The 24598-nt window shown below is 54.2% G+C and overlaps 9 protein-coding genes across 9 annotated transcripts; 4 read left to right on the forward strand and 5 right to left on the reverse strand.

The window, feature by feature from the left end:
* Positions 1 to 20: 20 nt before the first annotated feature.
* On the reverse strand, positions 21 to 1978 carry POX_d06108 (uncharacterized protein; the record flags this gene model as incomplete). The annotated part of the gene is made up of 3 exons (XM_050114933.1): positions 21 to 1086; positions 1167 to 1413; positions 1549 to 1978. 3 exons carry the CDS (start codon positions 1976 to 1978, stop codon positions 21 to 23), a joined length of 1743 nt encoding a protein of 580 aa, XP_049969884.1.
* Positions 1979 to 4258: 2280 nt separating this feature from the next.
* On the reverse strand, positions 4259 to 7046 carry POX_d06109 (uncharacterized protein; the record flags this gene model as incomplete). Its single annotated transcript, XM_050114934.1, has 5 exons — positions 4259 to 5753; positions 5811 to 6029; positions 6094 to 6776; positions 6844 to 6948; positions 7038 to 7046. The coding sequence occupies 5 exons, from the start codon at positions 7044 to 7046 to the stop codon at positions 4259 to 4261; spliced, it is 2511 nt and encodes an 836-aa protein (XP_049969885.1).
* A 687-nt stretch (positions 7047 to 7733) lies between these two features.
* POX_d06110 (DNA polymerase epsilon subunit C) lies at positions 7734 to 8698 on the reverse strand (the record flags this gene model as incomplete). Its single annotated transcript, XM_050114935.1, has 2 exons — positions 7734 to 7990; positions 8125 to 8698. The coding sequence occupies 2 exons, from the start codon at positions 8696 to 8698 to the stop codon at positions 7734 to 7736; spliced, it is 831 nt and encodes a 276-aa protein (XP_049969886.1).
* A 2429-nt stretch (positions 8699 to 11127) lies between these two features.
* On the forward strand, positions 11128 to 14512 carry POX_d06111 (uncharacterized protein; the record flags this gene model as incomplete). The annotated part of the gene is made up of 6 exons (XM_050114936.1): positions 11128 to 11171; positions 11233 to 11342; positions 11513 to 11826; positions 11887 to 12163; positions 12248 to 13232; positions 13342 to 14512. 6 exons carry the CDS (start codon positions 11128 to 11130, stop codon positions 14510 to 14512), a joined length of 2901 nt encoding a protein of 966 aa, XP_049969887.1.
* A 512-nt stretch (positions 14513 to 15024) lies between these two features.
* Positions 15025 to 16384, reverse strand: POX_d06112 (uncharacterized protein; the record flags this gene model as incomplete). Its single annotated transcript, XM_050114937.1, has 3 exons — positions 15025 to 15929; positions 16035 to 16190; positions 16267 to 16384. The coding sequence occupies 3 exons, from the start codon at positions 16382 to 16384 to the stop codon at positions 15025 to 15027; spliced, it is 1179 nt and encodes a 392-aa protein (XP_049969888.1).
* Positions 16385 to 16504: 120 nt separating this feature from the next.
* POX_d06113 (uncharacterized protein) lies at positions 16505 to 17101 on the forward strand (the record flags this gene model as incomplete). The annotated part of the gene is made up of 1 exon (XM_050114938.1): positions 16505 to 17101. One exon carries the CDS (start codon positions 16505 to 16507, stop codon positions 17099 to 17101), a length of 597 nt encoding a protein of 198 aa, XP_049969889.1.
* Positions 17102 to 19097: 1996 nt separating this feature from the next.
* On the forward strand, positions 19098 to 20879 carry POX_d06114 (uncharacterized protein; the record flags this gene model as incomplete). Its single annotated transcript, XM_050114939.1, has 1 exon — positions 19098 to 20879. One exon carries the CDS (start codon positions 19098 to 19100, stop codon positions 20877 to 20879), a length of 1782 nt encoding a protein of 593 aa, XP_049969890.1.
* A 626-nt stretch (positions 20880 to 21505) lies between these two features.
* Positions 21506 to 22599, forward strand: POX_d06115 (uncharacterized protein; the record flags this gene model as incomplete). Its single annotated transcript, XM_050114940.1, has 2 exons — positions 21506 to 21663; positions 21825 to 22599. 2 exons carry the CDS (start codon positions 21506 to 21508, stop codon positions 22597 to 22599), a joined length of 933 nt encoding a protein of 310 aa, XP_049969891.1.
* Positions 22600 to 23268: 669 nt separating this feature from the next.
* Positions 23269 to 24373, reverse strand: POX_d06116 (Feruloyl esterase D; the record flags this gene model as incomplete). The annotated part of the gene is made up of 2 exons (XM_050114941.1): positions 23269 to 24206; positions 24307 to 24373. The coding sequence occupies 2 exons, from the start codon at positions 24371 to 24373 to the stop codon at positions 23269 to 23271; spliced, it is 1005 nt and encodes a 334-aa protein (XP_049969892.1).
* Positions 24374 to 24598: the final 225 nt, after the last annotated feature.

Here is a 24598-nt window from a genome sequence, read left to right on the forward strand (position 1 = left end):
GGCCCTGCTCTTCCACAAATCTATTCGGTCTCGTCGAAATCTTCAATCACAAACTCCGGTGTTGGTGGACTGGGGGGCAGCCGGAAGAACCACAGAGCGACGGCCACCATGCAAAATAAGAGACTGGTCATCATCCACGCCAATCCGATCCAGAACCCACCCATGTGGAGACCCAGCTGAAAGACCTTGGTGATGGCCAGACTCGCTACCACGTTGCCAAAGGACTGGATAATTTCAATGACCGTGTAGAGACGGGCGGTCTCGTCCCGCTCCACGAGGGTGGTGATGATTGAGCGAGTGAGAAAGACAAAGCCCGATCCGGAGGTTTGCACAATCATACTCGGAATGAGGGTGGCCACGGACGGGGACAGGCTGATGCCGAAGGTGCCCAGAGTAAAACAAAAGATGCTCGCTCGCGCTAGCCACAGATCTTTCTCCGTGGCTGAGCGCCGCGGGCCGAGCACGTATTTCTTCATGTAAGGGAGACCCCAGAGGAAAATGGGGATGGAGATGGTAGGGCGAGAGGCCACCAGCATATTGGCCTGCGCCAGGGTCCAGTGGTATCGCGTGGATATATACTGCGTCAGAAACCAGGAGGAGCCGCGACTGAGACGGTAGACGAGGAAGGCTGTCAAAAGCAAGAGCACCGGCTTGCGGTTGAGGATGAAAAAGTACGGTTTCATGTAGAAGGTGTAGTTGGCCCGGGCCCTGGCCCAGAGCGATGAGCGTTGTGAGGTTGGGTAGCTCCAGGATAGATGAGTGTCGTGATGGTCCTCCTCAATGGGGTCGAGATCACTTTCATCGTGGTACAGAGCAGCCTCTTCGGGCTTCTGGAAGGCATGCTTCGGCTCGTTGGACACTTCCGCCATTTCGGAGAGCTCCAGATGGGCCGGCGGGGCGGAGGTCGAGGCGAGGGCGTGCTTAGTCTCGGGCAGAACGAAGATGAACAAAAGACCACCCGTCACGATCGCATATCCAATGATGAGGGGAGCCCAGGGGTCCATCGTCATCAACCAGGATGCCAGAGTACTCGACACGAAATCCGTGCCCATGGAAACAATGGCGAATTGAAAAAACAGTCCAGCTCTAGAGCAGTTGAACGAAATATCAGCTGTGCCGTCCATTTTTTTTTCCTTGGTCTTTTTCGGTTGACTGGGAGAACTGACCTTTCCGCCTCGTTGGTGACATCGGCCATCATGGTCCAAATAATGGCGAATGCCACCACGGGACCGCCGCCAATTAACCACGCCAACGAAGAGAGCCATACGGCACGCAGTGGAAGGACATTAGAGAACCACAAGACGACGATGGTGATGAGGGAGTTGAGGAAGAATCCCGGCACACCGAGGATGAGAGTTGATTTTCGGCCACGACGGTCCGCCAGCAGACCGTACGGGAACGCCATCAAGGCGCCTGGACCAGGACAACGGTCAGCCAACAAGAAAAAAAAAGGGCACAAAAAGAAAAAAAAAGAATGAACTGATGCTGATCACATGAGATCTATCGAGATCGCGCGACGGTAGCCCTGGGTTCCGGGCGAGGACATACTTAAGAGGCCATCGAAGAACATATGATACCCCTTGACGGCCGCCAATTCGGCCTGAATCTCGGCCAATTTGCACATTTCCTCGGGGACGTGGCCATTGGCACCTATCTTGCTGGGATCTGCTTCGAGAAAGTACTGCCGACAGGCGATGTCTTCCATGATCCGGACCATGGGACCTTCCAGGAACGCAAAGCCGATTTCGACGGCGAGGACCATAGCAAAGAGAGTGAGTTTTAACCGCACGGTGATCTTACTGACCGACGCACTCGCGGCCTCGTTGGCGCCGGATGGCCGCGAGGGCTTCTCGGGGGCATGGTGACTGGATTGAGGCAGGTGGTGGTGTGAGGAAGTGGATGCGTCGAGGTTGGGATCAGAACGTAGAAACGGGGCATCCTCGCGGTCTTCACGGTCCAATTCGGAGGTTATCGTCATGACGGCGATGGTCGATCATGCCGTACACAGTATATACAGAAGGGTGATGGTGAAGGTCGACCGACAAAGGAAGGTCCCTCGATGGGATCTGATTTGATGGAGTTTGGACGGGGGTCTGGTGGCGCTCCCGTGTCGAAGGATTGAATCCGATGGAAGAGTACTCGGTGGCCGATATTGTCGACACACGGTGGATGACCAAGAGAGCGTACAATGGCGACAGGGCCAGGGGGAAAGACGGCGAATGAGGGGGAAAGACGGCGAATGAGTCGGAAAGGAGAGTGATCGAATGAAGGAGGATCCAGAGAGGAGAGACCTGGTAAAGAAAGGGACCAGACTGTCGAGGAGGAGGAGGGGGGGAGAGAGAGAGAGAGAGAGAGAGAGACGGGAATCACGACGGAAGGTCTGGACGGCGAACTCCTGAAAGGCTTAGATTCGCCGCACATCCCCAACTGGCAGACTGTATGATACAAACCGTCCTCGTCGCCTGATTGGACCCGAGAGACTGCGGGATCCATGCGACCCCCTGGATCCGCATTGATTGGACCGGTCCACTCGGGCCCATCCGGAAGGCACGTCAACCATCTTCAACTGTTTGACGAGAAGAGAGTAAATGGAAGAATGCCGACGATTTGGTCTTTGGGCGTGCGCTGTGACATTGACAACGATCATTGTGCATATTCGGGTGGCCGTGGCTCCGTCTCGACTATGCATCAATCATTCATTCATACATCTCGAAGCCCCTGGTCGAGTCAGACGAACCCCCGCGCGCCTCGAGGAGAAGAGCTGAGTAATACGTTAGTTAACGGTCGCTGTAAGGTAATTATCCCGTGTGGACGGTGTCGGCCTCAAAACAACAGATTCCGTGGGGACCGAACCCTCTTGGAAAATAATGAACGATGGCATTCAACATGTTCCCCATCTCGGTGCCTCTAAGCAAAGCCCGCGTCTCTCTTGGGCGATCCACTGAAATGGCCAGAACAGAATGCCCCCCCAATGATCATTCACGGGAGCAGCACGCGCTCCCCCCCTCCTCCTGGAAATCCAATCGGTATCCCATTGAGGATTTAAAGGGTTTTCTTTTATTCCAGAAGAATGATGGATCCCGAATTGGGACCAGACAGCGTGCAAGACTATAGTCGGATTGGTTAGCGTCCTCGGCCCGGTCCCCGCTCGATCCGGCATTCAGGGGGGAGGGGGGTCACCCTGGCTTCGTGAACCCACTCCGCTTGAAGTCCGACAGGACGGAGCAGAGACGGTGGGAGGAGGGACGCTACAGTCGGCACTAGACCAACTCTCAAAGTACCACCCATTCCCGTGTCCCGCCTGGGAATGCAAACGGGAAGAATTTGTACTCGAGTACGAGTAGATCCAATGGGGGAAACCCTAGATACTACGTAGTACACAGTGGCACATGTTGCATATCCGATATTGTGAGTAATTGGTGGGTACTGGTGAATACTGTACACTGTGCACTGTACATGCCTTGATCTCCAATCACCGCGCTTCCTCCTGATGAAATGATCTCGAATCCGCCTACGGTAGACCGTCCGTGCTAGGACCTTATCTTATCATGCAGGACTGGCGACCCCCTCCCCCCGTCCTGGTGCAGGATCGTCTCCATCGAGACCTCGATATGATCGTAACCTGAGTTCGCGCTCTAGGACATCCCGCCCACCCGACGAGACAGGAGGGACTGATGGCCCAAGGGGGAAGCAGTCAGGGGAGATGTCGAGGCCCTGGAGAAGAAGTGTTCTCCTTGGAAGTTTCTGGACTGGCCCCGCCATCTTCGGCGACGAGATGGCATTCTTACTTACTACGCAGTACGCAGTACCTCCTATGCAAAGCGTGGATGGTAGTAAACTGCACCTGAAATGATGACTACTGACTACTGACTATAGAGTCTGCATGTGATCATCCACAGTGTTCTTACATTCCCGTCCTATAGATCCGCTGCCAGCTGCTACCAAGCCGATGGAGGATGGTACCCCTCCCACCCGCGCCAGTCAACCCTTGCAGATCGAGACGGTGGGCCGAGCAAGGCGGGGAAAGAAGAAGAATTCAAGAGTGGAGCCGTGGCTGACACAGATCTCACAAGGAGGAAATATAAGCACGGTGGCCGGGGAGAGGTGATTGGACGCGATACCATGTCGTCGCAATGATGCACAGCACCAAGAGAGATATGGACACGAGGGAGGGGCGAGGGGGCGTGCTGGTGGATTCAAAAATTACAAAGTAGATAGATACTCAAGGCGGCCAAGACACATTGAAGTCGGGTATCAATCACAGCGCTTCCGGATACCCCGCCTCCTCGAATAAACTCCCCCGCGCTTGCACCACCGCCGCAAGTTCGAGCAAAAACTCGTACAGGATGACTACATTCGTGAGAACGTGGCCCAGGGTGGCGACCGGGGGGCCCTGGTCCGATACGCTCTCTGCCGTGTGGTTGGCTTGTGCCTCTGCCTCTGCCTCTGCACCGTGCGGGATCCCTTCCGCCGAGTCCGTCGCAGCCTCGGCCGAATCCATACTCGAGGTCCGGGGCACTTGGACGGGAAAAGGCATGGCAAGACGTTGCCGCAGGGATTCCATGGCGGCGGTGCGAGAGGAGGATGAGCCTCGAGATTCCAAGGGCCGAATGCTGGATTCGGCGCGCATTCGGGTGGGATTCATGGGAGGGGACCGCATGGACGATGGGGAGCGGCCGCGAGACGCCGGGGTGGAGACATCGGGGGAACCGGGGTAGGACGGACGGGATCGGTCCATGCTGACGGTGCTGGGCGGCTGAGATGGATCACGAGAGCCACTGGGGATCGGTTTGGAGGGGCGGTCCTCCTGGTGGAGAAGCTCTCGTCGAGCAGCCACCAGAACATCAAAGTCAGGCAGGTCTCGCTGCCACTGTCGGACCTGACCGACCAGCGTCTCAAGAGCCTGAATGAGGGTGGGAGTAGCACTGGTCGGCCAGGTGGGCGGCTGGTATGCCTCACCGATCCCATCGGACTGACCATCCGTGGTCGACGGAGCAGGCTTGTCCAACTGACCGGGGTCGACTAGGACCCAGCCATCCAAGGAAAAGAGGTGTGACGAGGCGAGACTCATCAGTACCCCCGTCAGCGACAGGTTGACCACCACACTATTGGTGAAGAAATTCTGCACGCAGGCCAAGAGCTCCTGGATGATCGGATCATCTTGTTGTAATGGCAGCGGCAGTGGGATATCACCCTCGGCTTCCTCGAATGTGACCGGCAGACAAAGCCGAGACTCCAGGACCCACGTTGCATCGGCAACGTAATTCTCGTAGGACTGATTCAACGTGGGCTCCATAATAAGCGTTGTAGCGAGCTCGAACAGATGCCCTAATTCGGCATTGTACGCACCAACACTGCGCTGGGTCGCGGGCTGGCTGGGAAGAGTATGGATCAAAGCGCGTGCAAAAGGATGGTGACGTTGCAGGACAACATTCAGCAACCGCAGAGTGGCCAGCACAGTCTGCCGGTTGGAGGACTGAAGTCCCAAAAGCGCGAGATCACGCAAGTTGAACAGCGACGGGGAAGGCTGAGCGGCCTCGGATGTCAAGGCGGCCAGGACGTCGAGGGACTTGCGACGACTGGCGGACATGGACATGGGATCCTCATGAGGTGGTGAAGACGCCAGGAGAAAATGTAAGATGCGATGGACGAGTTCGCCTTGGTCGATGGAGTCCAAGATTCGATAGAGGTAAGTCAAAACGGCAGCCGTGGATCCGCCGGCCACGTCGGATGACTCGAGTAAGGAAGGGTACCTGTGACGATCAGCATGAAACCTTGGGCAACCGAATCGAGGGAGACGAGGCCCCTACAAGAGTTGTTCAAGGAAGAGCACCTGGAAGTGATCCAACAGGGTGTCGTTGACCTCGGCAGACTTGCAGTGATCAATAGTATCCTGCCAAAAGAGCAGATACGACATGAACGCGTCCATGGCATCGCTCAATGCCGGATGCAATGCGGTCTCCTCTTCAGAATGATCTGAAAGGGCAATGATGCGTGGAACTTGATCCTCGGTGGAAGTAAAGATCAATCTGTATTGCGTGAGTACGAGGACGAGACAGTCGGCCTGCCTGACAAGAGGAGGTGTGGACTCACCCGCCCAATTGACTGTACAGCGCACCTAGACCCGTTGCCATCAGGGTGGCCAAATCACTTTCAATCAACCATTTCTCAAGATTCTTCGACCGCGATGCCGTCTCAATCAGATAGAGCAACCCCGTCCGTGCAAAATCGCCCGCTCGTCCTTCGTGATGCACATACTCCACGAGCAGGTAGAACAGCGGGAACTCGTCCTTGCGCGTGGCACCGGCAAACTCCGTGCCACTCGGGGCAAGAGAGTCGCCATCTGGACCCGTGGGAGTCGCACGCGGAACAAACCACGCCGGCAGGATGACCGGCTGCAGACGGATATTGTTGGCAACGCCAAATAGCAATTCCACCAAGCGACCCTCCACGTCCACGGACGTCTTATCTGCCCGACGGACCAGATCGACGAGGGCGCGTGCAAAGAGCCGATTATCCACTACCCCGTCGACCTCGGCATCGATGAGAGTGTTGAAAAAGACAGCCGCGGAGCGCACCACGTTCTCGTCATAGTACGACAGGGCCAGTTTGGTGACTGTGACAAAGATCTGCGAAGACGCCGCATACGCCACGCAAGGGTGCGGTGCTGGGCCGCGGGACTCGTCGCTCAAGATGGCGTTGAGTCGGTCAAGGTAGGTCCGCGCATGGGCGGTGGATTGCTCGGCGGAGGGGGTGTTGGTGGAGCGCCAGATTTGCTATCACGAGAGGACAAGTGAGCATATCCTGCTGTCAGAACGCAGGGAAGAGAAGGGGGGAACGGACCTGAAGGGCATTGCAGGAGCGTTTGAATGCCGTCAACCGTTCGGTAGGCGACGTGGCCCGCGCTGGCTTGGACACGGCACGAGAACCGCCGATCAAACGAGACCACTAGAGAGGGAGAGAAAGCGAGAGGAAATCAATATGCAGTCCGACAACCAAAAATTACAAAAAAAAGAATCTCGCTCATCGTCACTTACAAAGTCCATATTGTCGCGACATGGTCCCTTCGATTTGAGGGGAGCGAGCAGGAGGAGCAGACGGGGGTCGAGGCGGGAGTGGATCCGGTGCTCAGTGCGGATGTCGCGCGTCGATCGCCATCGACAGTATTTTCCAAGACAATTCAAGTCCCGGTTGATCTTGGTGTCTTACAGTCTCTCGAGGGCGTTTTTATGCATTTGGTAACTCTTGCAGCTAGTCGAGCACGCTTACATCTTAATCAAACTTAGAGAGGGAAAGAGACAGGATTGTGGTGCGCGTGATTTGCGCGAGCGTGTGGCCATCATGGCCCCGTTTCCCTTGAGATTTCGTATTTCGCAACTCCTTCTGGCCAGTCATCCAGCACGCTGTCCAAAGTATTCACAAGAGAAAAAGGAGAAGAGGTGCCCTGCATCTCAGGATCGCGCCGGGGAAAAGGAAGAAAATTAAGATAAGAAAAGTAGAATACGAGGGTTCAGCAATCAACCCAGCCATACCTCCCGGAAACGCCCGCCCAAGAACAGTAGATAGCAGGACAAGGCTTGGAGAAAAAAAAACACAGAAAACACGAACAAAATGCCCCCAATGCAAGAATGCGCCCACCGCCAGATCTGGCATCTAGCTCGTTTCGTCAATCATGTACCCAAAATTTTCGTTTTTTTGCTTTTGTTTTTGGTTTCCTTCTCTCATTCTCGCGGTCAATCACTCTCTTCCTTGGGTCGGCGTCCTCCACGCTTTCGACGACCCTCATTTTGATCGCTGCCGTCATCGTCATGTTTCCGACTGGCCGGCGCATCTGGGACTTTGGCAATGATATCTGCAAGGAAGTCTAGAACTTCATCTTTGGCGACGGCATGCTTCAAGTGGGTGGCGGTGACGCGCTTGGAATTGCGCTCTTTGGCTTCTTGGGCGGCCTTGGTGACGAGAGAGATCATGAAGAGTTCCAGTGCTTTGGCTATCCAGAGAGAGTGGTTAGCTCATGTTATACTTTGTTTTTTACTATTACCATCTGAGTGATCGTCGTTTGCCGGTGTGATGGATGAACCACCATCCGGAAATTGGCGATGAGGCTTGTGTGAGGTAACTTACAGACAGCGATCGGTGTCACTTGTGCCACCTTGCCAACATCCTCGTCAGCTTGCATGATGCGCTTGATGCGCGCAACGGGAAATTTCGTCTTCACTTCAATGCTGGCCGCCGGTCGCGCATCAAAGATCTCTTCTTCGGGAGTCGGTGCTACGACGGGCATAGGCTGTTGGATCGGTTGAATAGGTTGAATTGGCTGAACAGGTTCAATCGGTTGCGCTAGTGGCATGGGCTGCACAGGTTGGGACACCGCCGCAAGAGACGCGTCTTGGGCCTGCAAACGGGATGAACGACGGGCCATCTCGTCCAAGTCGGTCGAGGCGGGGGGAATGTATTGTTGACAAACGCGACTGGAGGTGGGGCGTGAGTAGGAAGAGGGAGAGGAAGAAGAGAAGAAGGCTGGAAAGTCGGAGGTGGCGTGCTGGTTATAATGGTAATGGTGGACGGGACTCGGCGGCGCGTACGAAGTGGGGTGGAAGGGGAAGTACGAGTTGGAGATGGCGGTGGATGAACGGTAGTCAGGATGAGAGGGAGAAGAGAAATCGGGCGAGCGTGGACGATAATTCTCGTCGGTCATACTGTGGGGGTCCCAAGTTTCCACAAAAAAAAAAGGGCAAATGAAAAATTGCACAGTTGTGCGTGTCTTTTTGTTTTGTTTTTTTTTGGGGGGGGGGATTCAGGTCCCCAATTTGATGAATGTTTTTTTTTTTCACTTCCTTTGCCTTGCGGTGGCTTTCGAGCAGATCGACGATAAGATCCAAATCACAGCATCCGTCACAGCGGAGTCGCAGACCAGTTGGCCGACTTGCACCGCCTGAGCCAGGTCACCCCGTCGAAAGGTGTGAGGTACGTGAGTAATACGGCTCGGTCGGACTCAAGGATGGACCAAACTCCCGTGTCGAAGTCGATCCAAGCTTGTATGGACCAACGGAAGAAAACAAGCAACGAGTTGGTGCCCGTCTGGACGAATGAATCTCGCCCGGTGATCTTGAGCAGACCAGCAACACCGTAACAACGTTCAAGATGTGAGGGGCAGTACTATACTATACTGTAATGTGGCGGTGGCTGTGGCGGTGCACAAGGACGCCAACTACAGTACGGGAGTCTTGAGTCGGCGGTGGTCTCCTGCAGTAGTGGGAAATTTCGATACACGCTGAAAAGGGGTCTGGCAGTGGGCAGGACTCTCCGTGGGCCTGTAGGCGATAGTAACAACGACGGCAATGATACCGTAAAAATGTAATCCGGGACAAGTACAATACCGTACCAAATTTATGAATCATTCATCTTCAAGTCGGATCCTGTCCAGTTGACGGGGGGCGGCCGCGCCTTTTTAAAATTCCGTTCAAGTGGGACTGCGGCGGGTCGAGTCTTTTTGACTTTTTTGGCTTATTTCATTTTTTCTTTTTCTTTCCCCATTTTCTTTTTCTCGATTTGTTCTCCCTGCTCCCTGGCCCACAGCTGCGACCACTTGGGACATTCATTTTTCACCTGATCATTCCGGGACTGGCGCTGCCTGCCGACCGTCTCGTGCAGACTTGAGTATTTTGCCCCTTTCATCATCTACCGCACTGCCTCTGGCACACATCAACTTCACTTCATTCGAACTGATCAAACTAGACTTGCACCCTGCCCTTTTGTTTTCCTGTTGTCATTTGCCTTTTCAACCTCAATTTTTCCCTTCACAAGCCCAGTCTCATCGTGTGGAAGACAGGATTGACTTTCCCCCCTCTCTCCGGTCTAGCTGCCCCGGTACCGTGGCTGCGACCACGAGAATGTGCGCTATGAGTTGCCCATGCTGGCCGCCTAGCCGTCGCGTTCGATCCATGTACATAGTCACAAAATCGAATCCAGAGGGTAGGTTCACAGGGTACCGTCGATCAAGTTGCTTTGCCCTTCTCTTGTCATTTCCGTTGCTGAGTGTTTCCCTTTTCTTGTTGGAGGCCTGTTTCTGTCTGAGCCACAGCTTTGCGCTTGCATTTGGACATGGTCCCCGTGCTCGAAGCTGGACTCGGATTTGGTTCCTGGTAAATTGTGACCCTCAGTCGAACTAGCGTGGGGGATTTACTAGGCATCTCGAGCTGCATTGACATTGAGAGCATACAAGAAGGGGCCCCTGCCGATGACGATAAATGGCTGTCCGGAGGTTGACCAGATGACTCCACGTGATGGTATCGCTGGTCTCCGGTGATGGACTCGAAAAAAAATTACTTGATCTAATCTGATGGCGGGGTTACCTGTATGGCGGTCTATTCTGAGTGATTTAGACCTTGGACCAGCATGCCTACGCCGTTGGTGAGCGGCTTGTCCCCCTTGGGGAAAATGCAAGCAGGATCAGAAAAGTATCCTTGTTGATATAGACGGAGACACAGAAGAACGGCACAAATCATTTGTACTCGATAGGATTAGGAATTTTCTCTCTGGAGAGCTAACATGGCCAAGAATACGTCTATTTTCCGTCCTCGCTAGCGATCACAACAGGACCGGCTTAGTAGAACACCGCACACTCATACAGTAGTATGTTTTCTTGACCAATAGACTCAGTTCGTACGATAGAAGTTGCGAGATGTTTACGTGCCTGAGGTGTAGTAGAATATTACACGTACAATGACCAGCTCGCGCATCGGTGAGCGGGTATGAAGATTCAAAATCATCCATGCCCCTGGGCAATTTTGACGTTCCTTAGTATCTTCCGTATCAGAGGCAAAAGCAAAACATGCGGCTCTGGGGTGGTAACCAAGTCGAAGATGCCTGCCTGAACGCGACGCGCAGAAAGGCCAACGCTAAGCCCAAAAGAGGTCATCATATCGAAAACAGAAAATCAAATTAAGTAAATTGGGGGAAAAAAAAGAGAGATCGTGACTCCCGCCGTTGAATGCTCGTGCCGCGGCGAAATGTTCTTCCGCTGATCTTCCTCAGCCAATTGTCCATGCGTGATGATATTTGTCTTGTCGCGGACCAACGCCCTTTGCGACGAACTCCAGGTCTTCCATTCATTTTGCTTCAGCCATGACTGCGGCGGACCCGCCGTCGGGCCTGTTGGACATCGCCAGGTAGGTTCTCGGACTGATTGAAACTGCCCATCGCACTTGGCTCACGCGCGCTCGATTCCAGCACCCTTTCGCAAGATGAGATTCCGTTCAAGCTGCGATGCGCCATCTGCAACAAACTGGCCGTGAATGCCTTTCGCCTACCGTGCTGTGACCAGTCGATCTGCGAGACCTGTAAGTAGAGAGGTTCTGACGAGCACATGCGTCGCGACTCGCAAATGAGAGAAACGGTCGGCTGATGATGCCGCTCTGCCTTTTTTTGGCTCCTGGCGCGGCGGGTTCAATAGGTCAAGCATCTCTCCCCAATACTTGCCCGGTTTGTGCGCACTCGCCAGTCTCTGCAGACCTGTGCAAGCCAAACAAGGCCCTCCGAACCACCTTGAAGGCATTCTTGCGCACGGAGGAGAAGAAACGCGAGAAAGAGCGACAATCGGCGGCCCCTGCAACATCGGAGATTGACACTTCAGTGGAAAACGAAGCGACGCATGCCGAGCCAGCGGCGGACAGGAACTCATCAAGAGAGGCTGTGGTCGCGCAGTCTGGCGTTGTGCTTTCGCAGGCTTCTGTGTCGGCTGAAAATGCTGCTGGTTCTACAACATCACCGGTCCTTGGGCCAGCTGACTCGGAGGTGCCAGCATCGGCTTCTTCAACAAAGGAGGTATGGCATCATACAACATGGTTTTGCAGTGGAAATGCAACAGCATGCTGACCTGACCAGTTGGGAATTGAGGATCAGCCCGCGACCAACGATGAGCAGACACTGGAGAGCAACGCCATTCAACCAAACGGAGCCGATACGCAGCCCAAAATTGGGGACGATGGGTCTATGGCCGAGGAAGCAGGCTCCATTGAGCCATCACAAATGACAAATGACAACCCGATGAACACGGGGCCCGGGGGTTTCCCCGGGGTGGCAGGCTGGAACGGGAGCAATGCCTTTAATGGCATGAACCCCATGATGGCGAACCCAATGTTCAATTTCCCCAACGGAATGGGTACGTACACACACCGACTTGACCCGGGTGCAATCTGCTACTCTCCACTTGACCACTAACTGTTGATCGATGATCTTCCCTCAGGCATGCCTATGACGATGGATCCGATGACCGCAAACCAGGGGATGCTCGGTGACTACGGAATGAACATGACTGGCATGGGTATGAATATGGGAATGAGCTACAATGGACAAGGCATGTACGGGTCCATAGGATGGGATCCCTCTCAGCAAAACATGTGGCGAGGTGGCCAAGATAATTTCAATCCAAATGCTTTTGCTAATGGCACGGGCCCTCCCTATGGAGGTGCATTTGGCGGGTCTAATATGTCTTACCCTTCGAGCTCAGACTTCCAGTCCGGTTACTACGGCCCAGGGTATGGCCGGGGTGGTGGTGGGTATCGCGGTCGTGGTCGTGGCTATCATGCTGGTGGTCCTGGTCGGGGGGCATATGGTACCGCTGGACACGGCCATGCTCTCCCTCATACTGGTAACTCTGGATATGCTAACGGACCTTCTGGGGCTGGTTCTGATGGTGCGTTGGCCGGATCAGAAGCTCCTACGGAGAATCCCGAAGACCCCTCCTCTCAGTTGGATAAGTCCGCCAGTACAGATTTAGTATCAAGTGCAGACGGACAGACGCAAAATGGACAGGCAGCAGACGGTGCTGCAGAGGCCCTCGTGGAGTCCAGGAGCAACCCTGCAGACACCAGCAATCCCGATCAAGGCCCGCAGCTACAAGGAATTCCCACTATTGACAGTCTGAACCAGGCGTCTGACCCAATGGAAGCGCAGGGATATTCTAACTTCGGCGGCCCAGGATACGGACGAGGCGGCTATTCCATGCGAGGTGGATTCTATGCGCAGCGCGGCGGTGCTCACTGGGGTGCAATGTCGAACATGTATCAACCGCCTCAGATGGAACCGCGCAACCCCGGCGTCGAGGGTGCGCCTGCCGCACCACGCGCGATGCGTCAGGGTCTGCCCAACACGAGCGTTTTGCGCCAACGGGGCTTCCAACTGCATGGCAAGGGCTCGATGAGCAGTCACACACCTGCATCTTCCCAACGGTAAGCCCGAATTCCCCGTGTGAAAAGAGGGGAGCATCATTTCTTTGCCTCGATTGGAACAGCCTTGCTAATATGGACTTCGTTTTTGTTTTTTTTTCTTTTCATGCAGAGGAAATTCTGAAGTTCCCCAGGAAGCTTCACGTACTCGATCCCCTTCAAGAGCTCCCTCCCAAGCTCAGCAGGTTGACAATAAATCTCGATCTCCATCTCGTGATCGTGTCTCGCGGGCTGGTTCCCGTCTTGCAGATGAGGAACGATCTCGCCCGCGCGAGGAAAACCTCCCACGACTCGAGACTGTGAAGGAGGTTGAACGATTGAGTCGTCGCTCGCGCTCCCCCTCAAGGGTCTCTTCGCGCCGATCATCCCGTCATCGAGATCGTGAAGAGCCCCGGGACCGAAGAAATGGGCACCGCTCGCATCGAACTCGCCGTCAGCGGGGCCGAAGTGACAGTCGCAGTCGCAGTGTCACTCCCTTGGCAAATGGAGATCGCCGTCACCCAGACCGTTTGAAGCCGAACTCGGGGGAGGCTGCACCAAAGGATCACAGTAGCAGGCGGGTTGACAAGGGTGTGCGCGGGGATCTTGCAAGTCGTATCAGTAACGGCCACCGATCTGGCCGAGATGTGTCTGCTCGTGAAGACGCAGTAAGGGACCGGGACAGGGACCGGGACAGGGACCGTGACCGAGATCGGGATCGGGATCGAGAACGAGACAAAGACAGAGATCGCGACCGAAAGGATAGACGGCGTGACCGGGATCGAGACTCTGACAGACGGGAGCGTGCCCGAAATTCAGACCACGAGTCTCGTCAGAACCACGAGCGTGATCGTGATCGTGATCGTGACCGTGAACGAGACCGAGACCGCGACCGACGTGAAAAAGACCGCATCCGTGACCGTGACCGTGGCCGTGGCCATGAGCGCGGCATAGATCGCGGCACAGACCGCGACAGAGAACGCAAGCGTCGTCGCGATCGGTCCGAGTCAACTGCTCGTCCCAATGACAAATCCACGCAACCTCCCCAAGCGCGCCGCGTGAAGACCAACGGCGAAGCGCGGGAACGCGATCAGACAAGGCCCGTGACTGCGAAATCAGAGTCGGAAAAAGATCCCTACACTCTGGAGCGAGAGGCTCGTAACCGTGAACGTCTTCTGCGTGAACAGCAGAATCGGGGTAATGCCAAACCGAGCTCCTCGAAATCGAGTCAGCGTCGTGATAGTCGTCAGGAACGACTGGTGGGCGGACGACGACTCAATTACAAGTACGAGGATGAGCTTTGAGAGATTTATCTCTATCCGTTAACAACAATATCAAAAATGAGCGGCGACTGCCGTCTGATCACGCGATGGAACACAATCCTACCTCATCTCCTAGTCAGTGTAAAAAAGTGAAAGCAAAATAAACCGGAAAGGAACAAAAAATGAGATGGTGTAAAAGTTCACATGTTGATGTCAAGTAAGGTTGTTGTCTCTCATCCTGGCTAGGGTAGGTATAGTGCGGGGCAATTGGTGGATACTTAATACTATGCGGATGGTGGTAGGACGATGCAATGGTTGAGCCTGAGACCCAGAATGGCGTTTGTGAGAACAGTCATAAAGTAGGGTTGGAATTGATCCTTATCCAACTCCAATGTATATTTCAAGACAAGGATATATCAAATGTGACAGTAGTCCACAGCTGTCTGATCGTTATCTACCCTTATGGGACACGACTGCTGGTCCTCGAAAAGATTCACAAGTACATATCGAGGCTAAACAAGATAGATCCCAACCTTCCCACAAAACCCACACGCCTAGTGGTGACGACCCTTGGTGGCATGCTTGGTCACGGTGAAGTTGTAGGAGGGCATCATCTCGTCGGCGACGGGGTAATAATCCGCACTCTTGAGCTTCATATCCCGAGCGTAGTACTCAAACAGCAGCTCCTTGGAGCTGATATCGAGCGTCACAAACCCGTTAGCGGCCTGACCGGCATCGGCCCCGAGCCATTTGGTGAAGGGACCTAGGGGGACACCGTTGTTACAATCGCCAGCCTCGGCGTAGCCGGCACCGCCGGTGAGGACGAAGTTGGTCCCTTCGTACTCGTAATGGGCCATGCAGTGATCGTGGCCATTGACCACGACGCCGTTGTTCTCGCGGACAATGTCGATGAGGGGAGTCAGTTCGGTGTAATTGGAACTCGAAGAGACGAAACCGTGGTGAATCTGCAGGATCTTCCAGGTCGCGTCCGACTCGGCAAAGGTTTTGCGAAGGAAGTCAACTTGGGTCTGTGTGTCCTTGTGACACTCGATCACATAGTCGGTGTTGTAGACCGAGGTCGACTGCTGGTATTTGTTGATGAAGCAGTCGGAGTCGATCACGGCAAAGGTAGCGGTCCAGTCGGCGCCCTTGAGATCGTATGTGTAGAAGGGCTTGTTCTCGTGACCAAAGTACCACCGGTCATCAATCAGGGGAGCCAGGCGGGTTTGGAAATCCACACCGGCCTTGCCAGCCACCACGTCGTGGTTGCCAATGGCTTGGTACCAGGGTTTGCCATCGAAGGCCTTGCCAACGTACATGTTGGCCCATCCCTCGTAGAAGCGATTGATCCCCTCAGAGTGGAAGGCCACTCCACTGTCATAGAAGTTGTCTCCGACGGACATGAAAGCAGCGCAGTCCTTCTTCGAACAAACTTTCTCGATGTATTTGGCAGTGCGCTCTAATATGGAGACATCGCGCATTAGCCTGAATCCACGTATCTGTTTTGGAGGAACCCGGATGGAGATGCACCCCGATAACCAACGAGAGTCCAAGAATGACTTACTTTCTTCGATGGTGGCATTGCTGATTGCACTACGGTCACCTGGATCACAGTCGTTCTGAATTTCTCGGGGGATGGACACTCCTTCAGCCTGGAGCTTGGGCAGGGCAGTGTTACAGAATTCCAGAGGAAGGGGCTGCCAGCCAGTCCAGCCGTAGTCTATAGGTTTGACAACCGTTAGCCGCTATTTCTGTGATGGGCTCTGTTACGAATGGGTTTCCCATCGTGAACATACCTCCAAGAAGAGCAACGGTCATCCGCTTCATCCCGGTGGGGGCCGTGATGGAGTTGGGCGCTGCATAAGCACCTAGAGTGAGGCCCAGGGCAAGGGCAATCCGCGACATGGCTGGCATCTTGAAGATGGTTGATTGAGACGTTCAGCCTCGGTGTGCCAGAGGGATGTGAGATTCCTGCACCGGCTTAAATAGCTGTTGACGGCGGCTCCTTCAGTCGGCACTAGCGCAATTTCTTCCATGACTCCTCCAACGCCCAGGGTCACGCTCGCTTGCGATGTGAATGGGCACAAGATCACGTCAGGTTTCGTGGAAGACTCAAGCGCACTTCCCTCGTGCTTGGTTTCCGTTCCAATCGAGATTGCAGGTGCCTGGAAAGGGGCGGGCACGGTGCGAGGAACTGAAAGCTTGTACCTTCTTTTCGAAAAGCTTAGCATAGCTTCCGACGCGAATCACAGGTCTCATGGCGCCCAGGTGATCGAGCAACAGCTCCGCGATACCCGCAGATTGGTCTTCGTGGTTGGCATTGAATGCTCGGACACCCGTGGGCTCGTCTGGCCTGGTTGCGCTCGGACAGGTGGGTACTGGATCATCTCCACCCTCTCTGCACTCCACCGTGCCCTGAAGGAAGCCCCGTCAGGCCCAAGCTCCGGCCCAAATGCCAATGGACAGGACAGGCACACTCCACGTGGGGTATCTGTTGGCTATGGGTATGGGTTGACAGTACCTCGTGGCGACTTGACAGTATTGGGGTATAACAACCGCAATCGGGACGGTCAGCTCGGTGGGCTTGAGAGCCCCGAGCCAGCTCGGCCGATATGTCTCCAAGAAGTGTAGCTCTGTATCGCACAGGTATATTGTTTTCCCAATGCGGTAAATAGAATGGACAATCTTCCGTTGCCAAGTGAACAGGGGGCAAGTGAGCACCGGTCATGAGAGGGTCAAGAAAGACGGCTGTGTAGAAACTCCTGTGCTTCCGTTGGCCACTGACAATGAAGTCGAAATTTGGACCGGTCTGTCACGTGGATTTGGTTGTCAGCCGTGTTTTGGAACACTGGAAACTGGAAAAGACCATCGCCTCTCTCGTTCTCTCCTCTATTTGGCAGAGTCCAACATTTGTCCAGGTGCCACGGATGGTTCCATACTAGAGTCTAAGCACGCAGAGTGACATGACACATATCAAAAGGGGTCATTGAAAATCCTATGGCAGTCCAATGGAGCTGTGGTTTCTGCAACACTGTTAAGTACGAATCACTGAGATGGGTCCTTAGTTAGTGGAGTGTACATACGTACCTAGAAGGCCTTACTTGATTCATGTTGCTCGGGTCAGAAGGCGTTTTCATTTGCGACGCCAAACTCAAACATGGACAAAGCTTGGAGCACACTCATTGATACTCTTGGTAGAAAACATCAAATGCAGCAATGTTGATGCGCTCTCAAACTACTGTTTAGAAGTGCCAAGTCGGTCTTTATTCAAGAAAGTTGATGTGATCATTTACCGCGACTGGAGGAAACAAAATTCTTATGGATTTGCTAGTTGATTCGCTCTATATTCCACCATGACCAGGATTCACTCACTACGTCGGCGAACTGATGTTGAGTACGTATGAGAAGACGGAGATTGACGTATCTCCTTACTTCTGCTATGTCAATCCATAATTTATTCGTGATTGAGAGCTGGCCAAATCTCTTCTGCCTATTGAATCACCCAGCAGAGAGACTGAGTGGACTTTTCTACCGGACAAGGCCATGGTAATCATCCACCCCCAGCAAAGGGCCAATCCCGTGTCCGGTGTGCATTGCTGAGCTTCCAACACAAAGTGAGAGCGCTTTGTTTGACTCGGAGGATGTATACTTGCTGCGAGACAACAGGCTGGAGGAATCACTGTGCACGGCTGACACGAACTGCAAATCCGAGTTCGGACAGGAAATGGCGTAGGCAAACCCAACGAGTCCCCGGCTGTAAGCATCATGCCTGGCTGATGGGGGCTGCATCCCCACAGTATTCGAACAGCTCCCGAACCAGCTGCGCAGAGGAATGCATCGATAAAAGTTTAAGTTTGGCCCATGATAAGCTGATGATCTTATTACTGGTCTATTTCTTTTCATCTTCCATTTCTGAGTGTTTAAACCATAGGTGTTCATGCAAATTTTAGTGTTTGAATGTCTCAAAGAGATCCTTGCTCCTGTCACACAAAACCCAACTGCAGTCGTAGGACAGGCGACTGGAGTATTCAAGATAGCCGACCGCCCTGTAGACCGCTGGCCTCAAAGTACGTGAAAGCGCCAGCCATCAAGTTTTCTCATTCCACAAGATCCTTGATTTCAAAGATGGGGATCTGTCACCGCTTCGCTCTCGAGTCATCTGTTCCTGTTCTTCAAAATACCGAAAACAGCGAATGGCGAGGTCGCCGACTCCAAAAGGTCCCGGCGGGACTCCGGGATTTGGCCTCGGGGACTAGAGCTCTCTGCCTGGGTCCGGGCTGGGCGCGGCTGAGGTGGCGCGTCTCTTAGAGATGATTCCATGGTCCCCGAGGATGACTGACGTCGGCTTCTTCCGTAGAGAACACTGCGGACGATGAAAAGAGACCACACCCGTTTCTGGTCCACATTGAAGCAACAAGAGTCTCGACCTTTGCCAGGTACAGTTTGGACTATATCTATTATCCACTCATTCAACGAGAGCGCACTGCGACGTTTGAAAAGGGATATCACTTATCGATCGCCGATCGCCTACCTTTTGTTGGTGCGCGGCGTCTTGAACTGAGGGTAAGGCTGACGGGTTGAATCGCCGTGAGCTCTCCATCCTTCTCACCAACCGGCCAGGCACTCAATGCCAGCTTCTCCGCCATCACCCTCGAATTCCACCTCCGCGTCGACCAGGTCCAAAGCACGCCCTTCGTCTCTCGCCTGCATCGAGTGTCGCAAACACCACATCAAGTGCGACGCTCGGCGTCCCACCTGCTCACGATGCGCGGCGGCAGAGGTCCATTGCGTCTTTCTCCCGTCACGACGAGGTGGCAGACGGAAAATCGAGAAACCCTCTTCGCGGCTTCCGATCGCCGATACTCAGGCGATCGCGCCGGGATCCGCACCAGAATCAGCGCCATTTGGATCGACCGAGCCGCGTCGCGCACGATCAAGGGGTGTGATTCGGTACGGTGAGCCCAGTGCCGATGAACCAGAGCAGCTGGAATTGCAAGGAAACTCGCCCGAGTTCATTGTGCCGGAAGCGCGACTGGTGCGCCTCTACTATGAGAACTTCCATGCAGCACATCCGATCCTTGTGCCCGCGGCGCTGTTCAACAAGTGGCAGTATCCTCACTACCTGCAACAAGTGGTCAAATTCATCGGCAGCCACTACTCTCTGGTGCTCGACAATGACATCTTGAGTGAGCCAACATGGCTCATGCTAAATGGAACGGCGGATCGAACACCACAGATGGTACAGGCCCTGTTATTGTATTCGATCATGATGCGCGCACGGAACGAAACGTCCCAGGCTGAGACCGCTCTGACACGAGCGATCGATATGGCTCTGGAGTTGGGGATGAACCGCGAGGAGTTTGTGATCACCGCGGCGGGGGGCCGAGACCACGAGATGGAGAGCTTGCGTCGCACATGGTGGAATCTGTTCATCTGGGAGATTTACATGACCTCCCTGAACGAGACGATGCAACTTCGCTGCAGTGATATCTTCTCCGATGTGCACCTGCCCTGCGAAGAATCGACCTACGCCTCGCTCGAGGCAATTCCGCCACCCCAGTCACTGAGTGCGTTCCGGTCACGAATCTTTACGGAAAATGAAGACGCCCCTCAGTTCTCGTCCTTTGCCTATTACATCGAATCAGCGCGTATCCTGGCTCGGGTGATCATTCTGAATGCCATGCCCGACACGCATCACGACCATCTGCAAGCGGTGGCGAACACGCTCGTGAGCTGGATCCACCACCTCCCACCTCAAAAGATTGAAATCGTGGATATGTACGGGACCATCGATGAGATGACGTTTCAAGCCCACTGCACGATCCAGTATGCCGCCATGCTTCTGCATTTACCGCGTAGTAATATCCGGCCTCGATTTCCGGACTCGATGTTCTCCATCTGTCCAATCACTCCGTACCGATTGTCACCGTCTCTCACGCGGCAAGTGCACGATGTCAAGACGCTCGAGGCATCCAAGAGCCTATCCAATCTCCTCTCTGTGCGCTCCGATGTCCGGGGATACAGTCCCGGCATGGTGTTCGTTGCCATTCTGTGCGGTCTGATCCAGCTCGCTGCCACCGAAACGCACGGCGCGGAATGTGCCGATCATCATCACAATCGAATTGTGCTCATCCTTGGCTGTCTGAAGCAGCTGCGAGGAAAGTGGCCTCTTGCCCAGACGGGCCATGCTCACTTACGCCGGGTGGCCGCGCAGGTGATGAATCTCAGGCCTGACTACTCCCCCTTCGAGCGCAAACCCTCGCAGCCTGCGGATGATTCGCGGTCCCGGGAGAATTTGGATGGCACGGCCATGGGCACGCTCATGGACGATGAGCTCATGACGGATCAGTTCTCGTCGCGGCTCCTTTCCGAGTTTATTGATCCGACCTGTGGTGTACCTTTCTTGTAAGAAGTCATTTCTAAGTGTAGTTTGGTGGGGGGAACTTAGAACGCTTGAGGAGGCTCATCACTAAACCTCATTTTTGCGGAAGCCGCTGAGAATTCCGTGCGACGTGGGCGGCAGCACATTATACCCATTTAACGCCTCCATTCGTACTTTGGCAGCCAATATTTGCCAACTGATATGCTTTTTGTAATGTGTTTTGAATCCAGCTGGCTTGGGGGGCATTTTGCCTTTTCGGGCTGTTTTCAGGGAAATCCCCGTTCGGCGACTGAACTTATATTTTGCAGCCGTTTATACTTTGGCGCCGGGGACTCAAAAGCAGACCCATCGTACAGAGATCTCAAAATCTGGAACCACCTACCTAAGGTATTTCTGCTCTGGCGATCACCCTAGAAAAATATCAGTAGCTGTATCTGGTAGCCCATGTTCCTGAATGGATCCACAGTCCACTTTCTAGCACCCACGCACGACGATCACGTCATTTGTGATATCGCGGCGCGCCCCCCGACCTTATTTTAACGCCCCGGATCCGCACCTTTGCAACTGATGATGTGACCTTTCTCCATGTGCAATTCCATCCTGATCGTCCGGTATCTCTGTCCTCAAATCGATCTCTTTTTCAAAAGAAAACCATGACAGACCCTTTCACATCGCTCTTTGTGACGCCAGCGCAACTCCATGCTGCTCTGGCCGAGGCTCGCAGCTCCAGCGGTCCTCGAGTGATTCCGCTCGTGGCAGGGCGGAATTCCAACGTGGAATCCTTTGAGTCACAACATGTTCCTGGTTCAAGGTGAGTCTCTTTTCCTATGATCTCAATGTCTGGTGAGATTCAGCATGAGACGGTCGAGCAGCTCAGTTCCTTTTTCCTGCCCCCTCCCCCCCCTTCGCTTTTGAGGAAATACATCCAAATCTTCATACTTATATTTGCCCCCTCTCCTCCCCATCCTTTAGATTCTTCAACATGGACCTGATCAGAGACACTGCATCTCCTTATCCCATGATGCTACCTACTGCCTCGCAATTTGCACGGTTCATGTCTCATCTTCGGATCCGACCAGAAGATATCCTGGTCATCTATGACCCTCTAGAACCCGGCTTCTACTCTTCACCACGCGTGGCGTGGACTTGCCAATATTTTGGCCATCACGCGGTCCACATCCTCAACACGTTTCCAAAATACGTGCAAGAAGGATATCCTGTATCCTCGGGATCTGTCCGGGAATGCTTGACCGCACCCACGGCCGAACATCCTGCGGAGATGTCTTACCCTGAAAGACCCGTGCCGGACACGAACAGAGTCATTTCATTCGAAGAGCTATCGAAAACGCTGATGGATCCATCGCATACTACGACGGCGGGAGAGGTCAAGTTGCAGATTCTCGATTCTCGACCTAGTGGTCGCTTCGCTGGCCCCGTGGATACGGACTTGTCCGTCCTGCCCAGAGGTCATATTCCATCGGCGGTGAATGTGCCATTCTCATCCTTACTGGGTCCTGAGAAGACAGTGTGGTCTCCACGGGAGCTGGCAGACCTGCTGGTGAAGGCCGGGGTGAAAGAAGGTGTGCCGACGGTGGTGTATTGCAACACTGGAGTGACGGCCGCGGGACTAGATATAGCGTTGCAGGCGAGTGGGCTCACACTCGAGACACGTCTATATGATGGGAGCTGGAGTGAGTGGACCAAGAGGGCAGATCCGAAGAGCATGTTAGCTAGCACTGGTTCATGATTCACGGTCAAGGTCACACGTGGACGGAATGTTACGAGGGCGATAGAAGCACAACGTCAGAAAGGAAGCGGTGTAAATTTTGACGCTCAATACCGGGCGGCTTTGGGTGGGTAAGGTGGAGAGGTGACACCAGATGGTTCAAATACCCATCATTTCTCGATATTCTGACCGGAGCAGTACCGGCCATATACCTGGTAACATTCATCTGAATGGAATGGGAAGACACTAGGTAAAACCTATGCTTCAGTTTCAACATTGATCATTTACAGATTTTCATTGAAACTGGTCGTTCTAAGAATCAAGTGTGTACAGGAGTGTATCGGAAATTAGCAAGACCTAGGTATTTCCGATGGGTGGCTTTTACACTAAGCACGCTGCCTACCGACTGCGCAGTGTGTTCTCAATCTACAGGATATCAAATAGACTAGAGTCAGGCTGCGAGGATTAAGGATATTCATCTGATTTCAAAAGTACTTCTCTTGCTCACTCCACTGGGATGAGATCTCCAACAGGGGCGAGCATCAAGCCGCCCCAAATCCCAAATCCCATATTCCATATTGCATATCCAAAGGCTTAAACCGTCTGCTATAGCCACGCACAGTTTCCGTCAAGGAAAATGTCTCTGCAGTGGGCACACAACAAGCCCTTGAAGCTTCACGGCTTCCACCTCTAAGAGAATTGAGAGATAAAGCTCCAAATCTCACCCGGAGTCCACGGAGAACCCGCTCCGCGGTCTGTCGCCAGAGGCTCGTGAGGACCATCAAAGGGAATCCACCAGACGGGGTGCCCGCTCGAGCACCCACTGTACACCGTCTTGATGTGCTTCCCACTGCCTGCCGCCGGCTCCGGGGCGTTCTGGGCCGTACACTTGTTGTCCTTGACAAAGGTGTCGCGGATGGAGCGTCCCAGGTTGATGGGCAGGACATTGTCGGAGACGCCGTGCTGGGCGTAGTAAGCCACGGGTTGGGTGCCGGGGCTGCATCCGCTGAGGTTGGCACCGCTCATGACGGCCACGCCACGGAAGACGTCTGGTCGCGCGCAGGCAAGCGCGTAGGACATGGAACCGCCGTAACTCCAGCCCATCGAGTAGATCTGGTCATTGTCGATGCAGAGCTCGGACTGGAGCTTCTCCCGAATCTGGTCGAAGAAGGTGATGTCCTGGCCGCCCTCGTTGGCCCAGCCATTGTTCAGACCCTGCGGAGCGACGAAGATAGCGCTGTTACCGGCCAGCGGTCTGACGCCGTAGTAATTTCCGTTGGCCACGTCCTGCATGGTTCCACCGAGCCAGTGGGGAGCAAAGATGAGCTTGTAAGATTTGCTGCGGTCATAGTTGTCGGGCAGCGCCAAGATGTATTGTCGCTGTTTCCCGTTCACAGTGGTCGAGAATGTCCCGCTCTTCAGAGTGGAGGACTTGCCACATCCCTGGGAGGTGTTGCCCGAACCTCCAGGGGAGCTAGGGTTTGTTTGGGCCGGCCCCGCTGGTCGTGGTTTTGCTGGTAACGAGCGTGGTGGTGGCCTGGCCGCCTCCGCAATTGCCGGGAATACACTGAGAGTAGTATGGGTTGACTGCGTTGCAGCAGTTGCCAGAGGTGCACGTCGTTGGACCACTGTAGCCAGTTCCGCCACCTAGAGGAAGACCCGAACCATGTCAGTTGACGGAGCCACGTCGATGAGCGCTAGGATGTTTGATGTACAGGGACTACTTACACTGGCCCCAGACGGTCTGCTGCCCCAGCACCGATGTGGCAAACGCGAGCAGAAGAGCTGCCTTCATATTGGCGATTGCTTGTGCGTGATTTTGAATTGACTCAAGCGTGTAGCTTTGCGTGAAAGTGATGAGGGAAGGAGGGGGTGTCGTCTCCTTATTATACGTGCCAGTATGTGTTGGCCCCGTCGCTGCCCATCGTTCCGAGCAGAGTGACCGTGTGTTGATGTCCTGATGAAACGCAAGCGTCGGGCGCCAAGTCGGTCCAGAACGTCCGCCCACGACACCTCGTTG

The sequence above is a fragment of the Penicillium oxalicum genome, chromosome IV, assembly GCF_001723175.1.
Source record: "Penicillium oxalicum strain HP7-1 chromosome IV, whole genome shotgun sequence".
Classification (NCBI taxonomy): Eukaryota; Fungi; Ascomycota; class Eurotiomycetes; order Eurotiales; family Aspergillaceae; genus Penicillium; species Penicillium oxalicum.